Source organism: Macrobrachium rosenbergii, chromosome 56 (genome assembly GCF_040412425.1).
Source record: "Macrobrachium rosenbergii isolate ZJJX-2024 chromosome 56, ASM4041242v1, whole genome shotgun sequence".
Lineage (NCBI taxonomy): Eukaryota > Metazoa > Arthropoda > Malacostraca > Decapoda > Palaemonidae > Macrobrachium > Macrobrachium rosenbergii.
The window spans coordinates 20,679,443-20,702,691 of NC_089796.1; the positions used below are offsets into that span (position 1 = coordinate 20,679,443).

The following is a 23,249-nucleotide window of genomic DNA, read 5'->3' on the forward strand; positions in this document are numbered from 1 at the left end:
CCCTGTTCTACATCTTTCAGAAACTTGCACCAAATTAATTATTTTTCCTTGATATTCTACAGAATGCTTTAAAATATAAATTCCGCATTTTATATACAATTGAAAAGACAAGACAAACCCACTCGCTTCCAAAACCACTGAGTAAACATTTTCTGTGAAAAGATTCATTACACTGCTGAAGCAAAAAGATATTCAAGTAGTATAACACAAAAGATTTCTTAATCAGTCAGGAAAAAAATTGACTTGAGACTGAGACCAAGTAGAGTCCAGATCTACATGTGTGTGTTTTACTTAAATTCTTTAGCAATCTTTCATGTTATAGAGAGTATTTAGTACACACATTTCTTATTTCTTTTACTTTATCTTCATTTATTCACTTCAGTTTAAACTAGACCATTCGGTTTGATGTGTACAAAACATTGTGTCTTGGATAAACTATTACAGTACTCTCCTACTTCATTTCTTTTAAGTCACTATATTTTCCTCATCTGTAATGAAGAAATGTGACTCTCATAAAATGTGTCTGTACAGTCTCTTTGAAACTTTGTATTGTCTCCTTAATTCATGCACATGAATAACAAAATATTTAATTACATGCAACAGTACAGTTAACTAACATTGACAGACACTTAAAGTACAAGGGATGGCATGATATATCTTTACCAACATTGGAATCGATTGACATAATAAAGGATCTGATGGCAATGCCACTTACAATACTGTGACACTCTCACTGTAAGAGTTCCTTATTAATTGAATGCATAAATTACGTAATACACTTACTATTAAGCCAAGGAATCAAGACATGGCCAACAACAACTGAACCCTTCCAGGTGGCCCGTAGTAACTCTTGCTTAAGAGTTTGTGCAATGCTAGAATCTCATTAAATAGATATACAGTATAACTTTGTTGTCATGTCTTTAACCTGTTATGCACCACCAATGTCTCAGTCGCCTGCCCATCATATCACACCTTCTACAACAAACTAACACTTTCTCCTTCTTTCAAGGTTGGTACTGCACTGATCAAGCTCAAAAATACACTTTACTCTTATACAAACTGTAGGAACATCATCTAGCAACACTATGAGCTAAATTAGGGGTAAATGACTTTTTTTTTTTTTTTTTTTTGGTAATGGAAAGACAGTCTGACAAAGGACATCTACCTATCGTCTCATGGTACACTTCAGACGTTCACTGATAAACGATTGATTTATTTTAATTTTGATCCCAATTAACCCGCATAACGAACATTCCAAAGCAAAAGAAAAATGTTTTACCTAAAAAGATATCGATACTCGATGAAGAGATTGACGATGACTACAAGACTCAAAGTAGCACCTGAGAAGCCGCTAATATAGTTAAGATTTATCTGACTCTAAGAAAAACCACAATTTAGATTCGAGCATCGCATTGCCAAAGTAACTGGGCAGAAACCAATAAGGAGAAAAGCCCCCTTCCTTTTCGTTCACCTGTGGAGTTTTTTGACAAGTTTTCTGATGACGAAGTCATGTAGCACATTGTGCAGATGTGCCAACAAGTTTCTAGATGAATATGTAAAAATTTTGCCTAGAATATCACGTGCACTAAAATGGTATGATACAAATATAAATTAAATGAAACTATTCATTGCTCTACTGGCTCTATGTTTCAGGGAATGTTATACGAAAGAATAATATCTTCCCCTTTTATGTTTCATGCATGTAACCTTTACGACATAAAAAATGCAAAATAGATTTTAAATTTTTTCTGATCCTATATTCTTTAATATCTTAACATGTAAAAAAAAAAAAAACATCAATGTAAAAAAGAACACATTATAACGCATAAAACTAGCAATAGACCAAATGACCACTCTGAGAGCAAGAAAATAAGTGACAGTTAACAGATAAATAAAATGTCCATGCTTTCAATGCATTGCATTATATACTTCTATTATTAATCAAAAACTTAGTTGACAAATGCTATTAATGTGAGGTTATGAGAAAAAAAAAAAAATTTTTTTTTTAGATGTGCTAATAAGATGGTCCTCAAAACTATACTGTTAAATCAGCTGTCTTCATATCAACAAGTATGATATTTGTAAAACTCAAATAAGACATCTCTTGTACAATATCTGCACATTACTGTACTTAGAGCAAATGGTGAATTACTTTCCAATTACACTGCTTCCGTGAATCTTGTGCTGTGCTTATGTGGGCGCTCAAAAATGTAACCGAAGTCTGATAATTCGTTAAAGAGCAATTGTACCGCACACAAAATGTAACTAACTGCACTGAAGTTCATGGGACAAATAAAATAACCCAAGCCCCTTACATAGTATAAACCATGAAAACAAAATCACAAAGAAACCCTGAATACCAACAAAATTTTTACATTTACACCGCATTTACAGATGTCTTCATCCTGCTACTTCAAAACCACATACTTTTCTGACTTAATGCTCCTTATCCATTATCATCAGTACATTCTAACCATCCAAATCACTCTGATCTCAAGAGTGTGTGTATGAATGTGTGTATGTAATGTACATTCATATACAATAATCACATACATATGTATCTCTAATAATTACTTCCAGGTTTCCTCATGCCTTTATGGGCAGTTATGTTGCTGTAAGCCCTTGGATCCAGACAGGAAACATATGAACAATCCCTACCCTGTGTTGTGTGTGTGTGTGTTTACAATACATATTTTTACCTAAACCCCCTTTTCCATTCTCAGTTGATACCACAAGGTGTAAACCTTCCAGTTCTAAGGGCACCTTTTCTAGCATGAGGTTGTTACCCCATATACATATACACTATTACACAAAAAAATCTTTACCTTACAGATCATCCAAAACAAGAATAACCATTGGCTTGCCTATATGTACCTTATTGTGTCTATTCATATTTCCAGCATGAAACACTGGTTTTGCATATGATTTTTGAAACAATAAATGGATTATGACTATTCAGAAATAGGAAACAATACAAAAAACTATTTTATGGGACGAATGTTTGTTGTGAATTGGTACAATTATAGGGTAGCTTTACCACATACTGTACACCAAAAGAAGAAAAACTGTTCTAGTTACTGACAGAAACAAGTTGCCCACCATAAGCAGCAAGAGAATTTATTACTACCCCTTACCTCCCCTGGATGAGAAAATAACCGACACAATGTTGACAAAAATGGTCTCATGCCTCCCATGAAAATTTTATTTTGACTTACACTTCTTGCATCAGTAATTCTTACATGTTTGAAGCTCAGGACATCTTGTCCATCATGTCTGCCAGTGCGATGGTTACCTCCCCTGTAATGCCCTCTGTTATCTGGCCGACGATCATATGGACGCATGGGCCTTCCTCCTCGGCGATCCTTGTCACGGGAATGACCACGAGATGAGGACCGACGTAGATCCTCTTTGGATTCTGACTTTCTGTCTTTCTTTTCATCTCCACTTTCACTTGCACTTTCTTTTTTCTCACTAACAGGTGCTTTTACAAGCTCCTTTTCTTCTTTCTTCTTTTTTTCGAGACCTTCCTTTTTAGAGTCTGAAAGCCTTCGACCAGAGCCCAGTGAAGCAGACTTGTTCCTTGTTGGACCTCCTGGTTCACCTTTGGCCTAATAATTAAGAAGCAAACAATGAAGCTACTAAATTTAATATCATGATAAGTGAATCATGGGTTAAAATTGTTGTTACAACTAAACTTAAGCAGTGATACCTAAATCTAATATTCACTAGTTCTTCAACATTTTGGAGTGTGCACATACACTAGGGGGCAATTTATTAAATTAAGACAGGAAACAAAAATATACAAACTCCCCAATATTACTGCTGTTAACTGGTAGCATAATAGTGACTATGTTACTAAAAAATAACAAACTCTAAAAGGGATGGCAAAAAAAAAACAATGAAAACAAACCCAGCAGCTAGGAAAGCTATGAAAATTGCTATTTAATTACATTAATTATTTTTCTCTCCCCATTTGCAAAAGCCTATTTATCTTTATGTTCTTTCCATGCGTACTTTGTTACCTCATTAAGAGGAGTAAAGTAAATCCCTCTAAAAATTAACCACCACCACTACCCAGTTACTTGTATAAACTTCCTATATTCTGTTGTATCTTACAACTAGGTGTTTTACCTTTTCAACTTGAATCATACGGCCATGGAGCTCTGTATGATTGAGATTAGATATACACTTGGCAGCATCATCACTGCTGAACATGGTGACAAAACCATAACATTTTGCGCCCGGGGTCTTGGCATTTGTGACAATTTTTGCACTTGTAACCTGAAAGAAAATTTTACAAAGGTAAAATTATGATAATTTCCCACACAGCACACAAATATTTCCATTTCTCTCCCTAATGGTTTTCAAGCCACTGAAATTCAAATGCTGAACTTCTCCATTATGAAAAAGTGAATGCTAAAACTCTACATTTTCGAAGGCAAAACTTGAAGTCACTCAAATATTTACACATTACATACAAAGAGCAAATGAAAATATCTCAAGGAAATTCCTTACCTTTCCATACTTGGAAAAGACAGACTTTAAATCCTGCGCACGTGTGGAAGATGCCAAACCACTAACCCAGAGATTCTTTCCGCTGGTTGCAGCACTCAGGTTGGTTCTCTTGTGATCTGAAACAATTTACTGAATATGTTTACCCACGAAAACTTACCATGGTTCATCTTTGCATACGGAATTTAAAAATAAATGGAACGCCATAATGAAACTGAAAAAATATACCTGTACTAGTAATCAATAGAGCCTATTAGTCACATTCATGTGGTATAAGCATTTAAAAGACCTTTACTGTCATAATTTCAAACAATTTCAAAAGATGTGTAAGCACATGCATAAGTTGAAAGAAGTTCTTATCCTCACTCTAACCCAATATGGATAGATTCAAATCCCATGACGACAGGTTGAGTTTTGTCTTATGCTTTATCTTATTCAATTATCATATATTCAGTGCTTAAAGAAATAAGCATACCCAAAAATTGAGAGAAAATCACATAGTTACAGATGTTTTTGTGTCTTAACATTATAATTCCACCCTCCCTTACATTACAATTATTTTTGTGGCATTGTTTTAATAAGGTGTAAAAACTGATCAGTAACGAAGATGTCGTTGGAAAGTGTAATTCATGTAATACAAAATAAGACCAAATTATACAATGGACCTGTAATATACTGCGATTTAACTTATGGTCTATCCACTTGATATCAATAATTTTGAATGCAGATGGCTTCAATAAATTAACAATCCAACTGACCCTAACATAAAAACCAATAAAAATATTTATTAATCATATTACAAGCCTAATCAAACCTTTGACAAATTTGCCCCTAAATTTCTTGGTGCAGACAGTATTGTTAGCTGTCAAGTCTTACCTCTTAATGCACTCTTTGAGAAGTCATCTTTTCTAAATTGCCTCAGTTAAAATGTGCTTTTAATTAAGTCACTTTGGCAATCATAGCTTCTCCATTCCACAGCAATGGTGGCAGGTAAGTCATCCATATCAGTGCATTAGCAGTTCTTGGCAAAGAAGAGCCCCTGGTCCACAACTCATTATAAGTCTTGTCTTCACTTACTATGATTTCAGTTAGTTGTATTCTCTGGTAAATATTAAAGTTGTTTGTCTCAAGTACCTCTCACTAACATCTTATCACAGCCTGAGTTATGGGCCTCAGCCTGAATAGACTTGTAATGCATGAACTGATAGAATCTTTGAGAAAGTCTCTTATCAAATATTGGTTGTCCCTGGAAGCAAGAAGACCTAATTGACCTGGAACAAGCCACTAACTGGGGTACCGGATCACTGGAGACCAACAAAATGGGAGTAAAAACAATTATATAGCTACCACAGCAATTACAATTCAATTTTATATCCCCTTGCCACCAGGTCTGTCTTGATGTGTCCAATACCTCCTAGTGGTTTACTTGACAAAAATAAGAAAAATGTGGGGAGCTTAGCCTGCTGAAACTCAAATGAGGAGTTGAATGAGCTGCATCAGCTGGAAAATTCAGAATTCCAATCGTGAATTAGATATGTAAAGAATAGCAGACAAACAGAATGGACCAAAGACAGGGGCAGGGGCAACATCACACAAAAAACAAAGGCCAGAACGGCAGCTGCAGAATCTAGGTACCGGTGACAGTAACAAAATAACAGCAGCAGAGGCAGCTGGAATAGCGGGAAAATGACAGTAAGAACCAAGTATGACAGCACTCACGTCCACTAACAAATTTTTCAAGTCTCTCAAACATCTAAATTCAATGTTTTGCCCATAACAAATGATGTTTAAGAGTATATATGCCAGAAGAACTCTGTCCATAAAAAATGGAGGAAAATAAGCCCAGTACAAACTGTGGCACTGGCAGTATGACAAAATCAATCTGGCAATTACAATTCCCATAACAAAACCTCTGATTACCTTTACTCACACAATATCCACTAATCTTCAAATACACTGAAACTTGGTACTGTAAAAGCCATATCTACTTAAAAATTTACTCCTACAACCAAGAACTGCTGAAGGGGGGTGAGGGATCTCCAGTGAAACAGGAAGTAAAAAAATATGAACATAGGGGTGACATCAATGATGATAAAAAACAAAAGGTACACCATCTCAAAATGAAAGTTCTAGCACAAAAAAATAAAAACTAACCTCCTAGTATATGATGACCATTCATAAACATAAAACCAGAGATTTTAAAAATAAGGCAGTAATCTAGAAAATACTGTGTTAATGCAAAAATGTTTCCTTTAGAAGATCTTGACCACCCATTACTGTATACTAAACTTTTGCTGGTTTAATTATAGTAATGTGAAGTTTGTTTTGATAAAAAATCATTTACAACTTCATATGAGCATATTTTACTATTAAAAATCCTGAGAACTAACAAATAACTATACCATAATCATTAGTATTCAATTTGACTTAAACTGCACAAAATTGTCAACATTACCTTACTATTACAAATCCTGAGAACTGTGTGTCATCCACTTACAACGGATTCGATCTTACGGCGCATTTTCAACGCTGTAACTGTGTTTTACAGCACCTTAACTTGATGCTGCATCAAGTTACGGTGCCGCAAGCACTGTTGATGGTGCTAACAGCAAGAACAGGCATTAACAGCACTTACAGCACCATATGTTGTAAGTGCCGATAATGAGGAAACACCGACTTATGGCAAAAATCACCTTACAGAGCAGTGCTGGAACAGATCCCCCGCCATAAGTCGAGGACATACTTACAAAATGTGTCCATGTTATGTCACAGTCACCTTTCACAATAAGTTATCAAGCAGCCCTATAACCTGACAACCACTATTTCCACTTTTTTTTTTTTGCCAACTTTATAATCCAATGAGTAAACTGGCTCTTACACTGTATCGCACTTGAAATTTATAAAGAACATTTATATACCAAAGTACAGTATACACTAGACTGTAACCTCATTTTCAAGCACTCAAATTAGCAATGACAGTTACATCAAATCATGCTTACTAATATTTTTGTTAAAAATATACTGAATATTGATGCTATACATGAAATTTACTTGGTGCAACAATAAAGCTATGGTTAATTTGCATAATTAATGGTATTCTTATGTCCTTTGGGTTCAAAATGCAATTAGTTGATCCATCCAGTTACAAATATAAAAATACCTTGCAAATGGTTAAGTACAGTTAGCGTGGGGACAGCTACTGGTAAATTTCAGACCCACTGCAATCAAATGGGACTGGCACCTCCTTTGTGTTACACAAATTTGATGAAAAACATTTCCCATACACAAGCTAAACAACAGTACAGGGAGTCACAATCAGTTTATTCTTCAAGTTTCCACAACTCATTCTGTGGGGCATCAGAAATAATTCTAAACAGAAAGAAGGCACACTTTTTTTTTTTGAGATTACGCAATGTGACTAAGGTGTGAGGAAAATACATGCTTTCACATTTACCTTCTGCAGAAATACTACTCTTGAAATATACTGTGCATAACAAATATGCTACTTTACATCAAATAAATCTGGATGGGCTACCATTGAAATATAGCTATAATTTCTCATTTTCGCTGCAGCTGGTACCTTCCCTTTCAGTTTGTCCTGTACTGGAGCTCATATGCGTAGCAAGTGACAAATTTCACTTTCACTACAATTACTGTATAGTACAACAAGCTATGCTTGTGTCAAATAAATGTACTGTACAGTTGTCCTGCATTAACTGCAGGTTCAGACTTTAACTGCAATATATTAACTAAGTGATTTTCCATGTAAATTTCACAACCATGCACTACACCAGGACTGGTTTCATTCAGTAAATAACTAGTAAGGTCCAACTTACTGCTTCATACATGCATTTAAGACCATTCACTTTTCCCCCTGCGTCTGATTACAACCACACCCATGAATGTTATCAATTGCTCATGAAACACATCTAGCTTATGGTGATGGCACTTTCCCATGTCACTCCATTGTGACATTCGTGCCCATCAAACTTTTTAATCTACCCAAATACATGAAACATGTGACTATTATTGGAGACATTGGAAAGAAGTGATACTGACAAAGACTGTGTACAAGTGTCAGACAGAGGGAAGCTATTTTTCCAAAGAATATGCAGCTGAAACTGCTCGAGTCTTCAGAGCTCTGACTCCTCTGCAGCCTTCTCCCTCAATTCCACACTAAGGAAGTCCATGCACAATCTCAAACAGTTGCCAGTTATGCAATATATTTAACTTTATCAACGTAGTGGTTGGAACTCTCAAGGGCTGTTCATCAAGTTAGGTTATCCTAATCTTTAGTGCTCAAAAACTTAGTGGTATGAATTCCCAGCTAATAGTTTTTTTTTTTTACTGATAAATAAGGATAGACACTGCCCCTTTCTGTTTTTAGTTCATATTGTTAAACATTTAGATTTTTATTCTATTGTTTTTAGACAAGAAGGTCAAAGAAACAAAAATTCTCAACAACAGTCAATACTCATTTAATTTGAAGATGAAAAACTGAAATGAAACTTATTTAACTTGCCGAAAGTCATACGAAACTCCTTTTAACAGATGAAAAAGTGAAATGATACTTATTTAATTTGACAATGAAAAAGTAACATGGGTCTTCTACAACAAGTTTATATTGTAGTTATTACACTAAGTTAAATAAATATACTGTACTAGATTGCAATGTAGATTTCAAAGATGTTACAAGAGAATGTTCAATAGGCCGTTTCAAAAGAATTTTTCTTTATACATATTTCCGACAGCTTCAATCATCTCATTATTAACTGTGTACTGGGCACACCCACCGTATCTTTTAACTTCCTCTGACACAACTATGAGAGCAATAATTGATGGCAATTGTAAAGAATTTCCAAACTTTGTCTTTATAAGATTTAACTGACTGAAGACTCTCTCTGCATCAGCATTTGATGTTGGTAAAGATAAAATATGGAGGGCAAAATTTGATAATGCTAAAAATATTACATTACCTTCATCATCTTTCAGATTGCCCAACCCTTTATAAAATTCCTCAATATTTTTTTCATGTCTTATTTCATCTGGTACTGGTACGAAATCTAAACTCCGCCATTCATCATCTAACCTCTGGTTATGTTCGGCATCTATTCTAGGGACTAGTTTAACTATGTCTTGTAAAGATGGCATGGCTATTCTTGACCTGTAATCTAAAGCCTTACTGACTGATAGAAACGAAACCATTTTCCACAAAGGGTTGTCAAGATCAAACCTTTTCCTGATTGAAACACAAGCAGAAATGCAAAATTGTCTACATCTGTATTTAACATCCTGTATCATTTCAGGGTTTTTGAAGGACTCTGTCTGAAACAAGCTGTGAAGTTCTGCTCCAAGATAAAGCTGGTTCAGTGGAACATAGTTACTGTCATTACATGGATCAATATTCATCAGAGGATATTTCTGAAGAATGTGTGGCTGACAAAAAGTACTCAGTATAGACCTATATAATTTTGTTACTCTATCATATATCAAATGGACTGTGGGTGAAGTTTTTTGAAAGACTAAATTAAATTCATTAAATTTTGGCAAAATGAAATCTAAAAAAGTAAAATATAAAAAAATTGCTGGATCCCTCATCCTTTCAACTATCTGACACACTGCTGTTAACTGTTCTTTCTCCTCAATTTGACTAAAGTACAAAGTTAAGGGTTTCCACTGTTCGAGAACCCTTTTAACTGCCTCATGCAAGGAGAGCCAGCGAGTCTGACAAGGATGGAGTATTTTGTGAGGCTTAATGTTACAAAATTCCTGTGAAAGTTTTAAACCAAGCTGCCTTTTTGAATTATGTGCAAAAAATGTATATATACTGCAAAGCAAATCTTCACAATGACGAGGAAGAGTTTTTGCTGCCTCTGAAGAACATAAATGAATAGAATGGCATATATATTTGAATACAGTCAGTCCTGGCAATAATGTCTTGAGTCTACTACAGGGAATTATGTTCCCCCACATGATGTTAGATGCCATCAGCTGCAAACCCTATGAAATTACTGGAGAGATATCATACTTTGTCAGCGTATCTATTAACAGAGGAATATAAATTTTTGTCAGTAGAACCTTGAGCATTATGCAAATTCATATACATCAGCAAGATCTAGCATAGCTGTGGTGATTTTTCTGCTCATGAATGTAAACCCTAACAATTACAGTGCAGGACTGTGTGCTTTACATCAGTTGATTTCATCCATGATGATGGAAAGATTTGTTGGTCCTCAACTTTTTACCAGGCTGTTGTTGGTTTTCCCCATGGACATAATGCATCTATACACTTTGTATCTTCATGGGTAAACCCTGAGCTATAGCAGAGTCGGGGAACATCCTCTTCATCAAATCAACCATCTTGTCAGCAGTAGTAAATGGCAAATTATTTTCTGCTATGAAACATGCAAGTAGAATGGTAGCAATAATCACTCCATTGGAAGTGGTGTCGTTTTGGTTTCCTTCAAGCTCTAATTGTCCAAGGTCAAATGCACGTTCATTTAGTAGATGGGTTTTACTTGTGTTATGTCTTTTGATACATGTCAATTCGGCATTTAGTTCCTTGTGGCAGAATCTGCAAAAAGCCCTTTGTGGGTTTCCTTCAACTGGTTTTAGCCAAGACTGAAAATCTTCATTTATCCAGGCGTCTCGAAACTTGCGCTTACCAGGCTTAATCAACTGTAAGCAATATATCAATGAAATCTAACAATGTGCACAACATTTGAAATAAATAAAATCTATTTGATAATCACTAGTTAGTTCTAATGTATATTTGATTCAAGTATGTGAAATTCTAATGTGAAAAGGCCTATTAGTAATTTCCTTAGGCTCACACTTTTAGCCAAGAGAGTATATATAAGGCATCTTAATTACTGTACATCTTCCTAAAGAAATATAACAATGAAATTATAATGGTGTTCAATCGAGCTTTAGTGCCATACCTATGATGACTAGACTTATATCTTAGGCTAACTAACTGTTGGTTATATGCTTGCATAGACAAAAAATTAATCATATTACAACATGCAATTACATAATTGCAATCACTCATAAAATATTTGAAGCTGCAAATATAGTAGTAAGTAGTGTTATAACTGTCTTATTTTTTCAGAGGTAGGTAAACTGACAACATCTGGAACACAGAGCTCATGTACCATTTTTGCAGAAGTTTAGCAATTACGACTGCACACAGTTTACTTACTTTTAGAGAGAGAAAAAGTGCCTTAGTTTTACAGATCCGTTTGGCTTGATTAACAGTTCTCCTAGGGCTGACCGAAGGATTAGACTTATTTTCTGCGGCTAAAGAACCAACTGGTTGCTTAACAAAGGACCTACAACAGTTTGGAATCGAACCACATTATAGTGAGAAATGAATTTCTATCACCAGAAATAAATTCCTCCTAACTCTCATCATCATCAGCCTGACCAGGGTTCAACTCAGGCCTGTGAAAAGCCAGTCCACAACTCTACCGGGACACTGCCAAAAGAAGAAGCTTTTAGAGAGAACAAATATTGGAAGTTGCAATATAATGACATTTATCGCTGTTATATACATATTCATTTAGGGCAATGTCAACTGACAACTAAATCATGAGCTCTATCATCTATTGACTAGGCTAAAATCTTATGTTATATGCATTCAAGTTGTGAAATCATTAAAATCCATTCCTTTCCAAAGTTTATGTCAATGTGACCATAGAATAGAATAATCAAATTGATTATACACGCACCCTCAACCATTTTCACATGCAAAAATTGCAATGTGTACTGCAAAGCTGTCAAGTTCAATGCTGTAAAATAATTTGCAACCAAATGGCAGTATGCATGTATTTCGTATAACCTTTAAGAAAATATACCATAAAAACTAGCAAAATAAGAAAACTCACTAGTATTATGAAAAAGAATAACCGTGGATTCTGCTAAGGGCAAGATTAAAAATAATTTAGAATAGGTAACTGATGGCAGGTTAGCAATAGAGCCAGTTTGCACCAAGATCTAGTTTATCTAGATCTTAGTTTGCAATGAATCAACAGTCATGCAACAATAGCTGATAAACATCCAAATGCATCCACAAATTAAAAAGAATATTTATAATTTATTTCTACAGAAATTTGTGAGAGACTTATATGATTGAAAAGTAAAAAATTTCATAACTTATTATCAGATTTTAACTAGCATACACTTCTTATCAGATTTTAACTAGCATACACTTTTTTCACTAAAAATTGTGGATATTTTTACATGTGGATTCCACACTCCACTCCTAATCACAATGTGGACAAGATAAGCCGTATTAGTGATGTAACTTCCACACTTTAGCAGCACTGGTGATATATACATTTATGCAATAGTGTGGATGAAATCAATGTATATTTATGTAAACTGTTTATTCACAAATGAGAAAACAAAATTTTGGCTTAGTAATCAGATAAATAAATAGAGAAAGTGATCATTAAAACCTACACAAAACCACAGCTAAACCAAATCATGAAATGCCGTAGAAGTCAGAAGTGGAGTAAATCCCAGCAACTTAAATCTTCCCCTGGGCATACTACCAACTTCAAAAAGACTTCCTGAAGCAGTTCATTAAAAAATAAATGACAAATTTGTAAATTTTGGTAATCTGGATGGAAAAAATTTAAACCATGTACCTTGGAGAGGTAAACATGACAATGCAAGTACACACTTTTACAGGTTTAATACTGAAGAGACAAACCAGAAGACCACTGAATGATAAAAAGGCCACTGCTCCTTGGTGCCAATGATCAACCTCTCTTGGCCCCCTACACATCCATATGATACGTGAATTATGAACAATCACCCATAGTGTTAAACATTGCATCTACTCTTACTCACATTACCTTTACGCCTCTGTCTGGTATTCATTTGTTAAAAGTTCAATACTGCACCTAACCCAAATAGAGATGGCAATTCTTCAAAGCCCATGAGTGCCATTGTTTCTTTATGCCAGAAAATTGAAGTTCTTGATGTGATGCACAAGAAAAAATGATGTAAAGAATGAACCAGAATGTTCAAAAAGAACAAGTAATCCTTAAGGGAAATCATAGATTGAAAAAGAAAATTCATGCTGCTTTTGCCTGTCCCTTCAGTTGGTTGAAAGAAATGTCTGCAGTAGAGGACAAGTGTTCAGTGAACACAGAAAGATTAGCAAATGTGTTTAATAGTCAAGAACAAAATTGTGCCCAGCTGGACTGCCAAAAGTTGGGTCAGAGTGCACCCAGATAATATAAGGACCTTATTAAAGTCTCAAGGATCAAGTAATGTAAAACCATTTATGGCAAATACAGGATGGCTCCATCAATTCCATAACATTTAGATTAAGAAATGTTAAAATAATAGCAAAATCTGCATTTGTTCATGAAGGGCATGCTGACATATAAGGTTTCTACTGATGAAACCCGATCATTCTGGAATATGCCACTAAATCAAACATCTGATGAAATACTAAGTAAGGGAAGGGGTTCAGAGCATGCTAGGATGATCATGCTGGCATTAGACAGCAACGCTGTGATTTATATGTTCAAGCTACATGATGTTAACCAGGATCACAACTCACAAGCTCTATTTAGTGACCACTGGTTACACAATAAGAGCGCATACATTCCCTCCACTTTTTAAGTTAAAGTTTTACCATCATTGCCTTCCCACATTATAAAAAATGGGACAAATTTTTAATTAATTTGTAATTTTCATAACTAACGAACCTGCGGTCTTAACATTAAGATAAATCTTCTGGCACCAGCTGGAAACTGGTAAAAATAAAACAATAACATCGTATATGTTAGAGATTGGTGGCCTCTGGCATCTGTCACCAACGAGGTGGGTGACACCACCAACCCAAGCTTGATCTCGTGACGCCTCAGTTATTCTTCTACCACCTTTAAGTGAGGACATCTTTTACTTTCTCTCCTCCCTAAGGCTGGTCTTTTTTCTATGCTAGGGATTGCAAATTAAACTGTATTCAGAGCGCTTACCTTTGCCACCCATAAGTTTAAATTTTGTTCTGCATGCCTGTTCTATAAAATACAGTACAGTACTATATATGTACAGTGAACTGTATTTTAGGATGAAAAAATGTACAGTACTACATCGACTTTATATCATACTGTACTTAAATAGGTATGAAGAGTACAGTTACCAGCTTACAAACAATTCAACATACAAACAGTTGTCAAGAACTTAACTAGTTTGTAAGTAGGGTGGTGTCTGTACTTTCATTATACAAGCAGTCCCCGGTTAAAGGGGGGCTCGGTTAATGGCGATCCAGTTTTATGGCGCTTGTCTAGCAACAAAATACGGCAATTTTCGGTGCTAAAATTGTCGATTTCACTTATCGCCGCCGATAATTGGGTATTAGCGTAATACATACCTAACAGGCGCCCGATAATCGGAATCGGCACTTTTCGCTACCGATAAGCCCCGAAATTGCTGGAAAAGCACCAGAAATTGCCAATTTTGTTATCATCACACCCCCAGAATGGAACCCACGCCGATAACCGAGGACTGCCTGTAGTGTAGCTGCAATGGCCAAATAAAAACCAAAGACAGTCCTTGCATTCTGCTTGTTTCTCAGAAGTTATAAAAATTCTTTGTGTAGCAAGAGAAGTCCATGAAAATGGATTTGCCAACATGATTGATGAGGAAGCAGAATAACACTGTGGAGGCCATATTATGTTTAAACAAATATGGAATTAGAAAAAACACAGTCTCATGAACACAGAAAATACAATTCAACCTCTTAAATCCGGCACTCCATGGTCCGGCAACTCCTATAATCCAGGACTTCTTTAAATAGGCCACCATTAGTTCTTGAGGGGCTAGGAGGGAGGCGTCAGTTTTCAGTTTTCGGATTTTTTTTTTTATTTTGGAACTGAAGCTTAATCCGTAAATACACAAGTGCAAAAGTTTCTAAAAAATATACAGCATATTAATGAATTGCAATTAGTGTATATGGTCGTGTATCCAATCTCATGTAACAAGTGGTCATTAAAATTTTGTCCAAAAACATGACTTCATCACATGCATCGTGTATAGCGTGAGATGTATTTTCAGTAGATTAGACTAGGCAGGCTTTCTATGCCTGTCTCAGTTTTGGTAGATACCACTGATAATGCATACAGTATTACATATTGGCTTATAACTAATAAATAGGCCTAGAAGGATAAATCAGACTTACCAACCTTGTGACTTGTTTAAGAATTCATTACTATTTCTTATAATTAACAAAAACACTTACTACTGTGTGCAAAACACTGACATAAACAATAGCAAGTATTGACATAAACAATTGAATGGAAAAACAACTGTTTGCTAATGTCAGTTAATGTAACTAATACACATTTATTAAGGGTTGAGTTATAGCTGTTCACTTCTTAAAAATTTTCAAATTTTCAATGGTGACTTCCACATATAAAAATAAATCTTTATTCATCCTTCACGCAATGGAGGAAAGTGTTATAAAAGTATGCCACTAAATTTATGATTGTAGCTGTGGCTGAAGAAACGAATAATGTGCAGGCAACAAAACATTTTGGAAGGGGCAAAAGCAGCAACTGACACTGTCAAAATCACACCTTTACTTCATTTAATTTACTGATTTATAAATACAGTTGCATTTTTAAACCCAGTGTTGATAATTTATGAAAAAATGAATCTCTGAAATGTGTTTCATTTAGCAACTAATGGGTAGATTCATAAAGAAAAAGGATATACTTGCAAAACAGAAGGAAATCCTTCACTTCATTACTAAACATTTCAAGCAAGCTTCTACTTTTAGAGCAAAAGCATATCCTTATAATCACATAAAAGTAAATGGTTATACATAAAGAAGACCCTTTTACTTCATATGAGCATATGCTTGAAAAAGCTGAGTCTGGTCAGTAGCAGACTGCGGATTGAAGAGAAAGGATTGTTCTGTCGATTCTCAGCACGATGGCAGATTTTGTGGATGTGAGGCATGTTAAACAATACATGCCCTGTTTACCCCACATGATCGTGATTTCAAGATGTTATTCCGTTTTGAAGAACAAAATGTACAGTGGCTTCGCGGACAGATTTTTAGGCACCAATGAAGAAACTCGGGAGGCGCCTTGTCATCTTTCCATAGAATGAAGATGTTTGCGTTACCTCAGTGATCCTGGCTATCAAAAGGTATCGAGTCAAGAACTTGGTGTTATTGCCAACGGTATCGGACTGTGAATACAGTAGTTGATAGCACAATTGCTCATGCGAATGAATGTGATAAAGTTTCCAACCAACAGAGAAATAGTAGAGGCAAAACAGTTGCAGCAAAAGGAAGTATAAATTTCCGACAGCTATTGGTGTCATCGATTAGGACGCATCGCGTGGGATACTGAAACCAAAGCTGCATGAGATGAGTACGTAATCGGTGGTACAAGTCTACTTCTGAATGTTTAAGCCCACTTGCAGATGCCCTGAATGTTCAAGCCACTTGTGATGCCAAGAAATGTTCACTAGTGTTGATGTTAGATTGGCTGATCCGCGACTCAGGATATGGAGAAATGCACAAGTGTGTTTACAATTAAGAATAGCTAATGCTGTGCTACTTAGTGATGACGGATATGGGGATAGAGCCATGTCTCATGACTCCATAGCTAAATCCTACATCCCCTGCTGAGGTAAAATATAACAAGCTTTTCAAAAGAGAGTAATAATTGAACGATGCTTTGGCCAACTGAACGCGATTTCCTATCTTACAATAAGTTTGGTCGCGTGAAGTTGGAAAATGTACCGAAAATAATCGTTAGCTGTAAACGTGCTCCATAACATTGCAAAAACTTTAGGTGATCCTGACTTGAGCCAGCTGAAGGATACCAGAAGAAGATGAAGAAAACCATGACAACAATCGGTGATGACAACAATCCGGATGAACTTCAGCTCTTCGCCAACAGGGACAGAAATCAGGAACACCTTAAGCATTGTAATATACAACTTTAATAATTAAAAATAATGTTACAACTACAAGGCATTTCTTAACCAAAATCACTATTTATGAAATTAATAAGTCACATTTTTGAAAATGAAATAACATTTTCTGTTTAAATTAAAAAAATTAACTCAAATAACAGTTTTTCTGTTTAAACTAAAAAAAAAAACTCAAATAACAGTTTTGTTGTTTAAACTAAAAAAACTCAAATAACAGTTTTTCCTGTTTAAACTAAAAATTAACTCAAATAACACCTTTGGATGAAGTTTTATTTTTACAACATAAAATCGTTTTGATTTCCGTCAGAAACAGTTTTGGTGTTGATTTCTCAGAGTTGCTGCATCATTTCCAACTTCTTTCAGAGTACTGTTGCTGCACTATTTTCGTTTTATACTGCCGCAAAAGTACTAGCGTTGGAGTTCTTTAGTTGTCATTTTTCTAGTTTCATCTGTTTCATACTTCTCTGTCGCCACTTCTTTGTGGCAATGGTGGTTGAACATCAGTGAGACTACTACATGACTGCTCATGAGTTGCTTCACTCTCGCTTCGCTGTAGAATTGGTTCATTTCTTCTTTTCTGAAAAGAATCTCCTTCCTGAATACCAATCTGCATGCCTCCTCGAATTTTTCCAATCATTGGATTCGTGTCACCTTCCATAGCCTTTAGCATACTCTTCTCACAGTCTTATGATAGCTTTATTAACTGTTCTTTTCAAATCCGTTTTACGCTTTAGCCTTGTTTTCATATTGTTTATTTTTTTCAATAAACCTTTGGTGTCCAGCGGCTTTCCAAACGTTGCTTCGTATTTCTTAATAAGATTTTCAATTGCTTCATCCTTCTTACGTTTTAGGTTGGGTACTTGTGATTTTTCCAAAATGACAGGAGCAGCGGCAACTTGTTCAGAAATGAACTGCAGTTCGTTAGTAGGATTTGTTGCACTTTCATTATCACTTTCGCTATCTGAGTAATGCATTTTCACTAATACGAAAGCCTGCAAAGAACGATAGAACGTTAAGAACTTTTAAGCAACCTAATAATGTGATCCGTACAAACTGAAGTCCCACTGAGTAATGCATACGAGGGGTGATCAGAAAGTAATGACAGTAGGACTCAGCTGAGAGACTATAAGCGCTGGGAGGGAGGGGAGCGAGGGGCAGCAAGTGTTGCTTGTCGCATCATGTTTGAGCCTGTCGCCGTTTGCCTGGGTTACATTGCCTTGTTGCTCTGTGTGATTGCGTCAGTGTTGGTTTCCCCCTCTAACCGGAAACATGGATTTTTCGAAAGACGGCAAATTATAGGAAGACAAACAAAATCTAGTACACACATACAGTAACATCTGATGTAATTAACAAGACTACCTATTTAGTGGAGAAAATGTAACAACAATCACAACACACCTTCAGTCAACAACTGCCAACGCAATAAATACTAAACTCTTTCTTATCTTGACAGCACAAATGAAATCTACTGCTTCAACATATAACTAAAGCGCCCCTGACAGGTCAGCCTTTTTACTTTGCTTGACGCATATCCTCGCAAGTAAAGGTAATCATTATGAATATGGAAAGAAAGATTTGCTTATACTTCTACCTTTTGCTTCAGAGAATTACCTTGTACTTCTACCTTATGCTTACAAGGATATCCTTCATTTTTATGAAGGTAAAATGCAATCAGCTGTTGATGATTTAAAGAATGCAAACTACCAGGATGCAAATGGCGCCTGATCAAGTGTTCATGAATTATAATACGATAAGATGATAATGCTTGAAATATAACTGCATACAGTATGTAAAACATTATTAAAATGAAAAATTTTTTAATTTGTATTTTTCATAGCTAACAAACCTATGGTCTTAACATAAGGATGAATCTTCTAGCGCCAGCTGGAAACCAGTAAAAAACATATAAAATTGTAGAACAAGATATTGGTGGCAATGGGGTTTGGCCAATCAGATGAGAGAGGAGGCATAAACCGACCTCCCCTAACCCCAGAGCGCCGTGATGAATCCAGCTTCTTCCAGCAAAGGGAATCAATCTGATGGTTGGCAAGAGGTGGGCAATATACATTAAGACCATAGGTTTGTTAGCTATGAAAAATACTAATTAATTAATAATTTGTCATTTGTTCATACATGGAACAAACCTGGGTCTCAATGTAACGACAGACTCACTTTTGGCAGGAGGAAAGGAGTCTTGAACCAACTGGAGGTTCAGCACACCAAGTCTCATTTCCTGGTTAGGCCAAAGCAGAGGAAGGAGTTGTATGCCTCTGACTTGTCAAATAAAAAGTTTATCAAAAGGTCAGACTACTGGGCTAATACACAATGTGGAGGAACATTGTATAAGTGTAAGTGTAAGTTGAAGAGCTGTATCTGTTAGGACAACAAACCTACGTTAGCCACCAACTTGTCTGTCATCATTCCTCTCTCCCTTGTCAGAGAGAGGAAGGACTAGCTCCTGCAAGGAAATATTTGTACTGTATTGAGATCTCTCATGAGGCAGACAGGTCTACATCTTTTAGGTGAAGAACCAACCCCAAACCAGCCCTATAGCCTTTGATGGCAGACACAGAAAGATGTTTCTCCCTCTGGAGAAAAACTAGGAAATCTGCTATTTACTGAACATAGTTCCAAATGGATAGAGACCCCATCGATGACACCAATCACAATAGATGGCCCATCTTCCCTGGTACATGGCTGAGGAAGATCTCTGAGATAGCCAGACATCTCTGTCGCTGCTCTGCAAGAAAAGCCTCTTGCTCACTGGGGATACTGGATAGTCTCCAGCTGTGAAAAGATAGGGATCCTACCGACTAGAGATCTCTCGACATGAGGCTGACAGAGGAGGCTATGCCATGGAGGGATCTCTCTGGGAACTGCTGAGAGCAGGGCAGTGAATCTGGGAATCAAGCTGAGGCCACCAGGGAGCAAGATGGGTCATTCTGAGACTCCGGGAAATCATTACCCTATTCAAGATCTGACAGATCAGGGGAAAAGGGAGGGAAGGCGTAAACTTCAAGGTTGTCCCAAGAGTGTTGAAGGGTGTCCACTGCCATGGTGAAGGGGTCTGGGACAAATGAACAGAAGAACTCTAGCTTCCTGTTAACCTTTGTTGCGAACAGATTTATCACTGGCCTTCCCCAAAGGAGGAAGAGCCTGTCCATGGTTGGTACTCCTGGTGGGAAATGTCTTCCCCCCCTGCAAGAGATGATATCTCCCTACCCCTCTCCTGGAACTTCCAAAGACAAAGTTATGGAAGAATGGGAAGGATTAAAATCTTCCAAGAAAGATGAAGCAACTGGAGGAAGATTGGGCAAGGACGAGGAACGAGGAGGAGTCTGAGAAGCAGCCATTTAAGAAAAGAAAACCCCTTCCAAGACGGCACCTCCAACTTTCTCCTATGCTCCCTTTTCTTGGCAAAAAATCCTCCACTGCTCAGGAGGCCAGGAACAACATTCAGAACAGGGATTAGTATTTTACAAACATTAGATCTATATCTGCTGCAAGTAGAATGTGGGTCAGTCTCTAAGGAAGCAAGGGTAACCACCAACCCCAGGCTGAGATGAGTTATAGGTTTGCATGATCAAACACAAAACAAATCACACACAAATAAGTTCAAATGCACAACACACATAATAGCACTAATTCATGACACAAAAGGCAAACCAAGGCAGCTAAACAGGCAAGGAAAACAGCGGCTTCTGTAGGGAAAGGCAACAGCATATCCTTCTAGCAAGGCGATAAGGAAGGAACTGGATGCATCACGGTGCTCTCAGGTTAAGGGAGGTCGGCTGATGCCTCCTCTCTCATCTGAATAGCCTAACCCTGTTGCCACAAGTACCTTGTTCTACAATTTTATGCTTTTTTACCAGTTTTCTGCTGGTGCTAGAGGATTTATCCTTACGTTAAGACCTAGGTTTGTTCCATGCGTGAACAGTATGATTATTCTGAATAAAACTGTAGTATTTGACTCTTGCAAATGGTTATCTGTCGGTTACACACACACATACACTGTGCAGGTTTAGAGAAACAAAAAGTGCCATATCAGAAATTGACAGTGCACTTATAAAGTGGTTTACGCTCTGACGTAGCAAAGGTGTAAGCATTTCCGCGGAGATGCTTAAGTAGGCCAGAATTTCCATAAAGAACTAAATCTAACAAATGACAAGTCATTATTCATAAGCTGGGAAGGCTTTGTTTATAAAGGTGGTTTTTTAGGCCTGATTTCTGTCACTAAGGGTGCCAGTTTTAAGAGATTGGACTATACATCTTTTCGTAAACAAAAGAATTAAAATTCCCAATACAGTAACCAAGATCTACTCCCTTCACAATGACAAACTAATAGCGTAGATTTCCCATCACAATATTTCTCATGAAGAAACCTGTACAGGCAGTTCCCGGTTTACGACGGGTCCGGCTTACGACGTTCTGAGGTTACAACACTTTTCAAATATACTCGTCAGAAATTATTTCCCGGTTTACAATGCATGTTCCAGGGTTACAGCGTGATAAATCGTCGATCCGGCCGGAAGAAATATGGCTCCAAAGCGGCAGAATAATAAAAATTTGGAGGGTTTTTTTATGAAAAACTGATAAAAATGCAGTTTACATCGTTTTCGCACGCCGATCCGACGGAAGAAATATGGCTCCAAAACGGCAGAATAATAAAAATTTGGAGGGTTTTTTTTTATGAAAAACTCGATAAAAATGCAGTTTACATCGTTTTCAATACATCCAAAACATTAAAAGTAAGGTTTTCTTAGGATTTTTGATGATTTTCGATGATTTTTCGGTTTATGACGTGGCGGAAAAACGGAACCCCCGATGTAAACCTGGGACTGCCTGTATTGACAAAAAAATACACAACTTCATCTGCTGCCCCTAACATCTCAGATCTCCAGTAAGAAGTCCTTTATCACTGGTATTCCACATTCACCTAATGATGATGATGATCCTTATACAGTAATACGATGTCAAAGATTCATATTGTAGCATAATACCCACTTCAACATTTTAGTTTAATCTCATTATGTGGGCACTGGGACAACTTTATCGTCAATATACAATAATAATCATCGAAAAAATATATAATCTCATGTGAGTGCCAATATTAATAACACATACATGGAGTTTACAATCATATGCAATCTCATGCATACATGCTTGGGCTTGGAATTAATTCATTGCATATAATGAGAAAACTGCATTTCTTATCCAACTAATTTTTGTACTGTTCAATCTGCTGCTATTCACATTTTTGGGCCATGGCATCACTGTATCACATCATTACCATATATGTTCTTGTTTTCATTTGTTACATCATGTTCCAAACTTAGCAACAAAGTTTGAGAAATTGCTAATGCTGTTCCTTTAAATCCTAGCCATCACCACCTCAGATTCCTTGGTCTGTGGGTTTTTTCTCCCCAGCCACCTTCAACACTGTGTTCAATCAATCATCGGAAAGTTGCTATCCTACGTCATGTCTCTGCCCTGGCCCTAAACCTGCAAGCATCAATCTGTTACTGTTCCTCCCACTGCAACCCATCCTGCTGTGAGAGCTGCCCTGGACAGAGCTCATTCATCCACTAGTTCAAAGACAGCTTTGCTCACCTGTTCACTAAGAGCCGTAATATCACTACTCTGCCTATAACTGATGTCTCAGACCAACCTTCCACCCATGAATGTTCTGCCCACTGGCTTGGTCCTGTCAGTCTGCAAGTCACTTGTGCAGCAATGTCAAACTCTACATGACTACTACAAGTTTTGCCTCA

General features: G+C 36.6%; 1 protein-coding gene across 15 annotated transcripts in view; it reads right to left on the bottom strand.

Moving 5' to 3' along the window:
- The window catches only part of LOC136836700 (SAFB-like transcription modulator), a 120,462-nt gene that overhangs the window by 33,805 nt on the left and 63,408 nt on the right, over positions 1–23,249 (bottom strand). For 10 of the 15 annotated variants that reach the window (XM_067101205.1, XM_067101193.1, XM_067101200.1 and 7 more), the window contains exons 8-10: positions 4,516–4,631; positions 4,132–4,281; positions 3,216–3,608 (exon numbers count right to left, since the gene is read on the bottom strand). In XM_067101205.1, coding sequence (XP_066957306.1) covers positions 3,216–3,608; positions 4,132–4,281; positions 4,516–4,631 — 659 coding nt within the window. The remainder of the gene's footprint in view (positions 1–3,215; positions 3,609–4,131; positions 4,282–4,515; positions 4,632–23,249) is intronic. The other 5 variants (XM_067101196.1, XM_067101204.1, XM_067101201.1 and 2 more) reach the window with 1 other exon arrangement.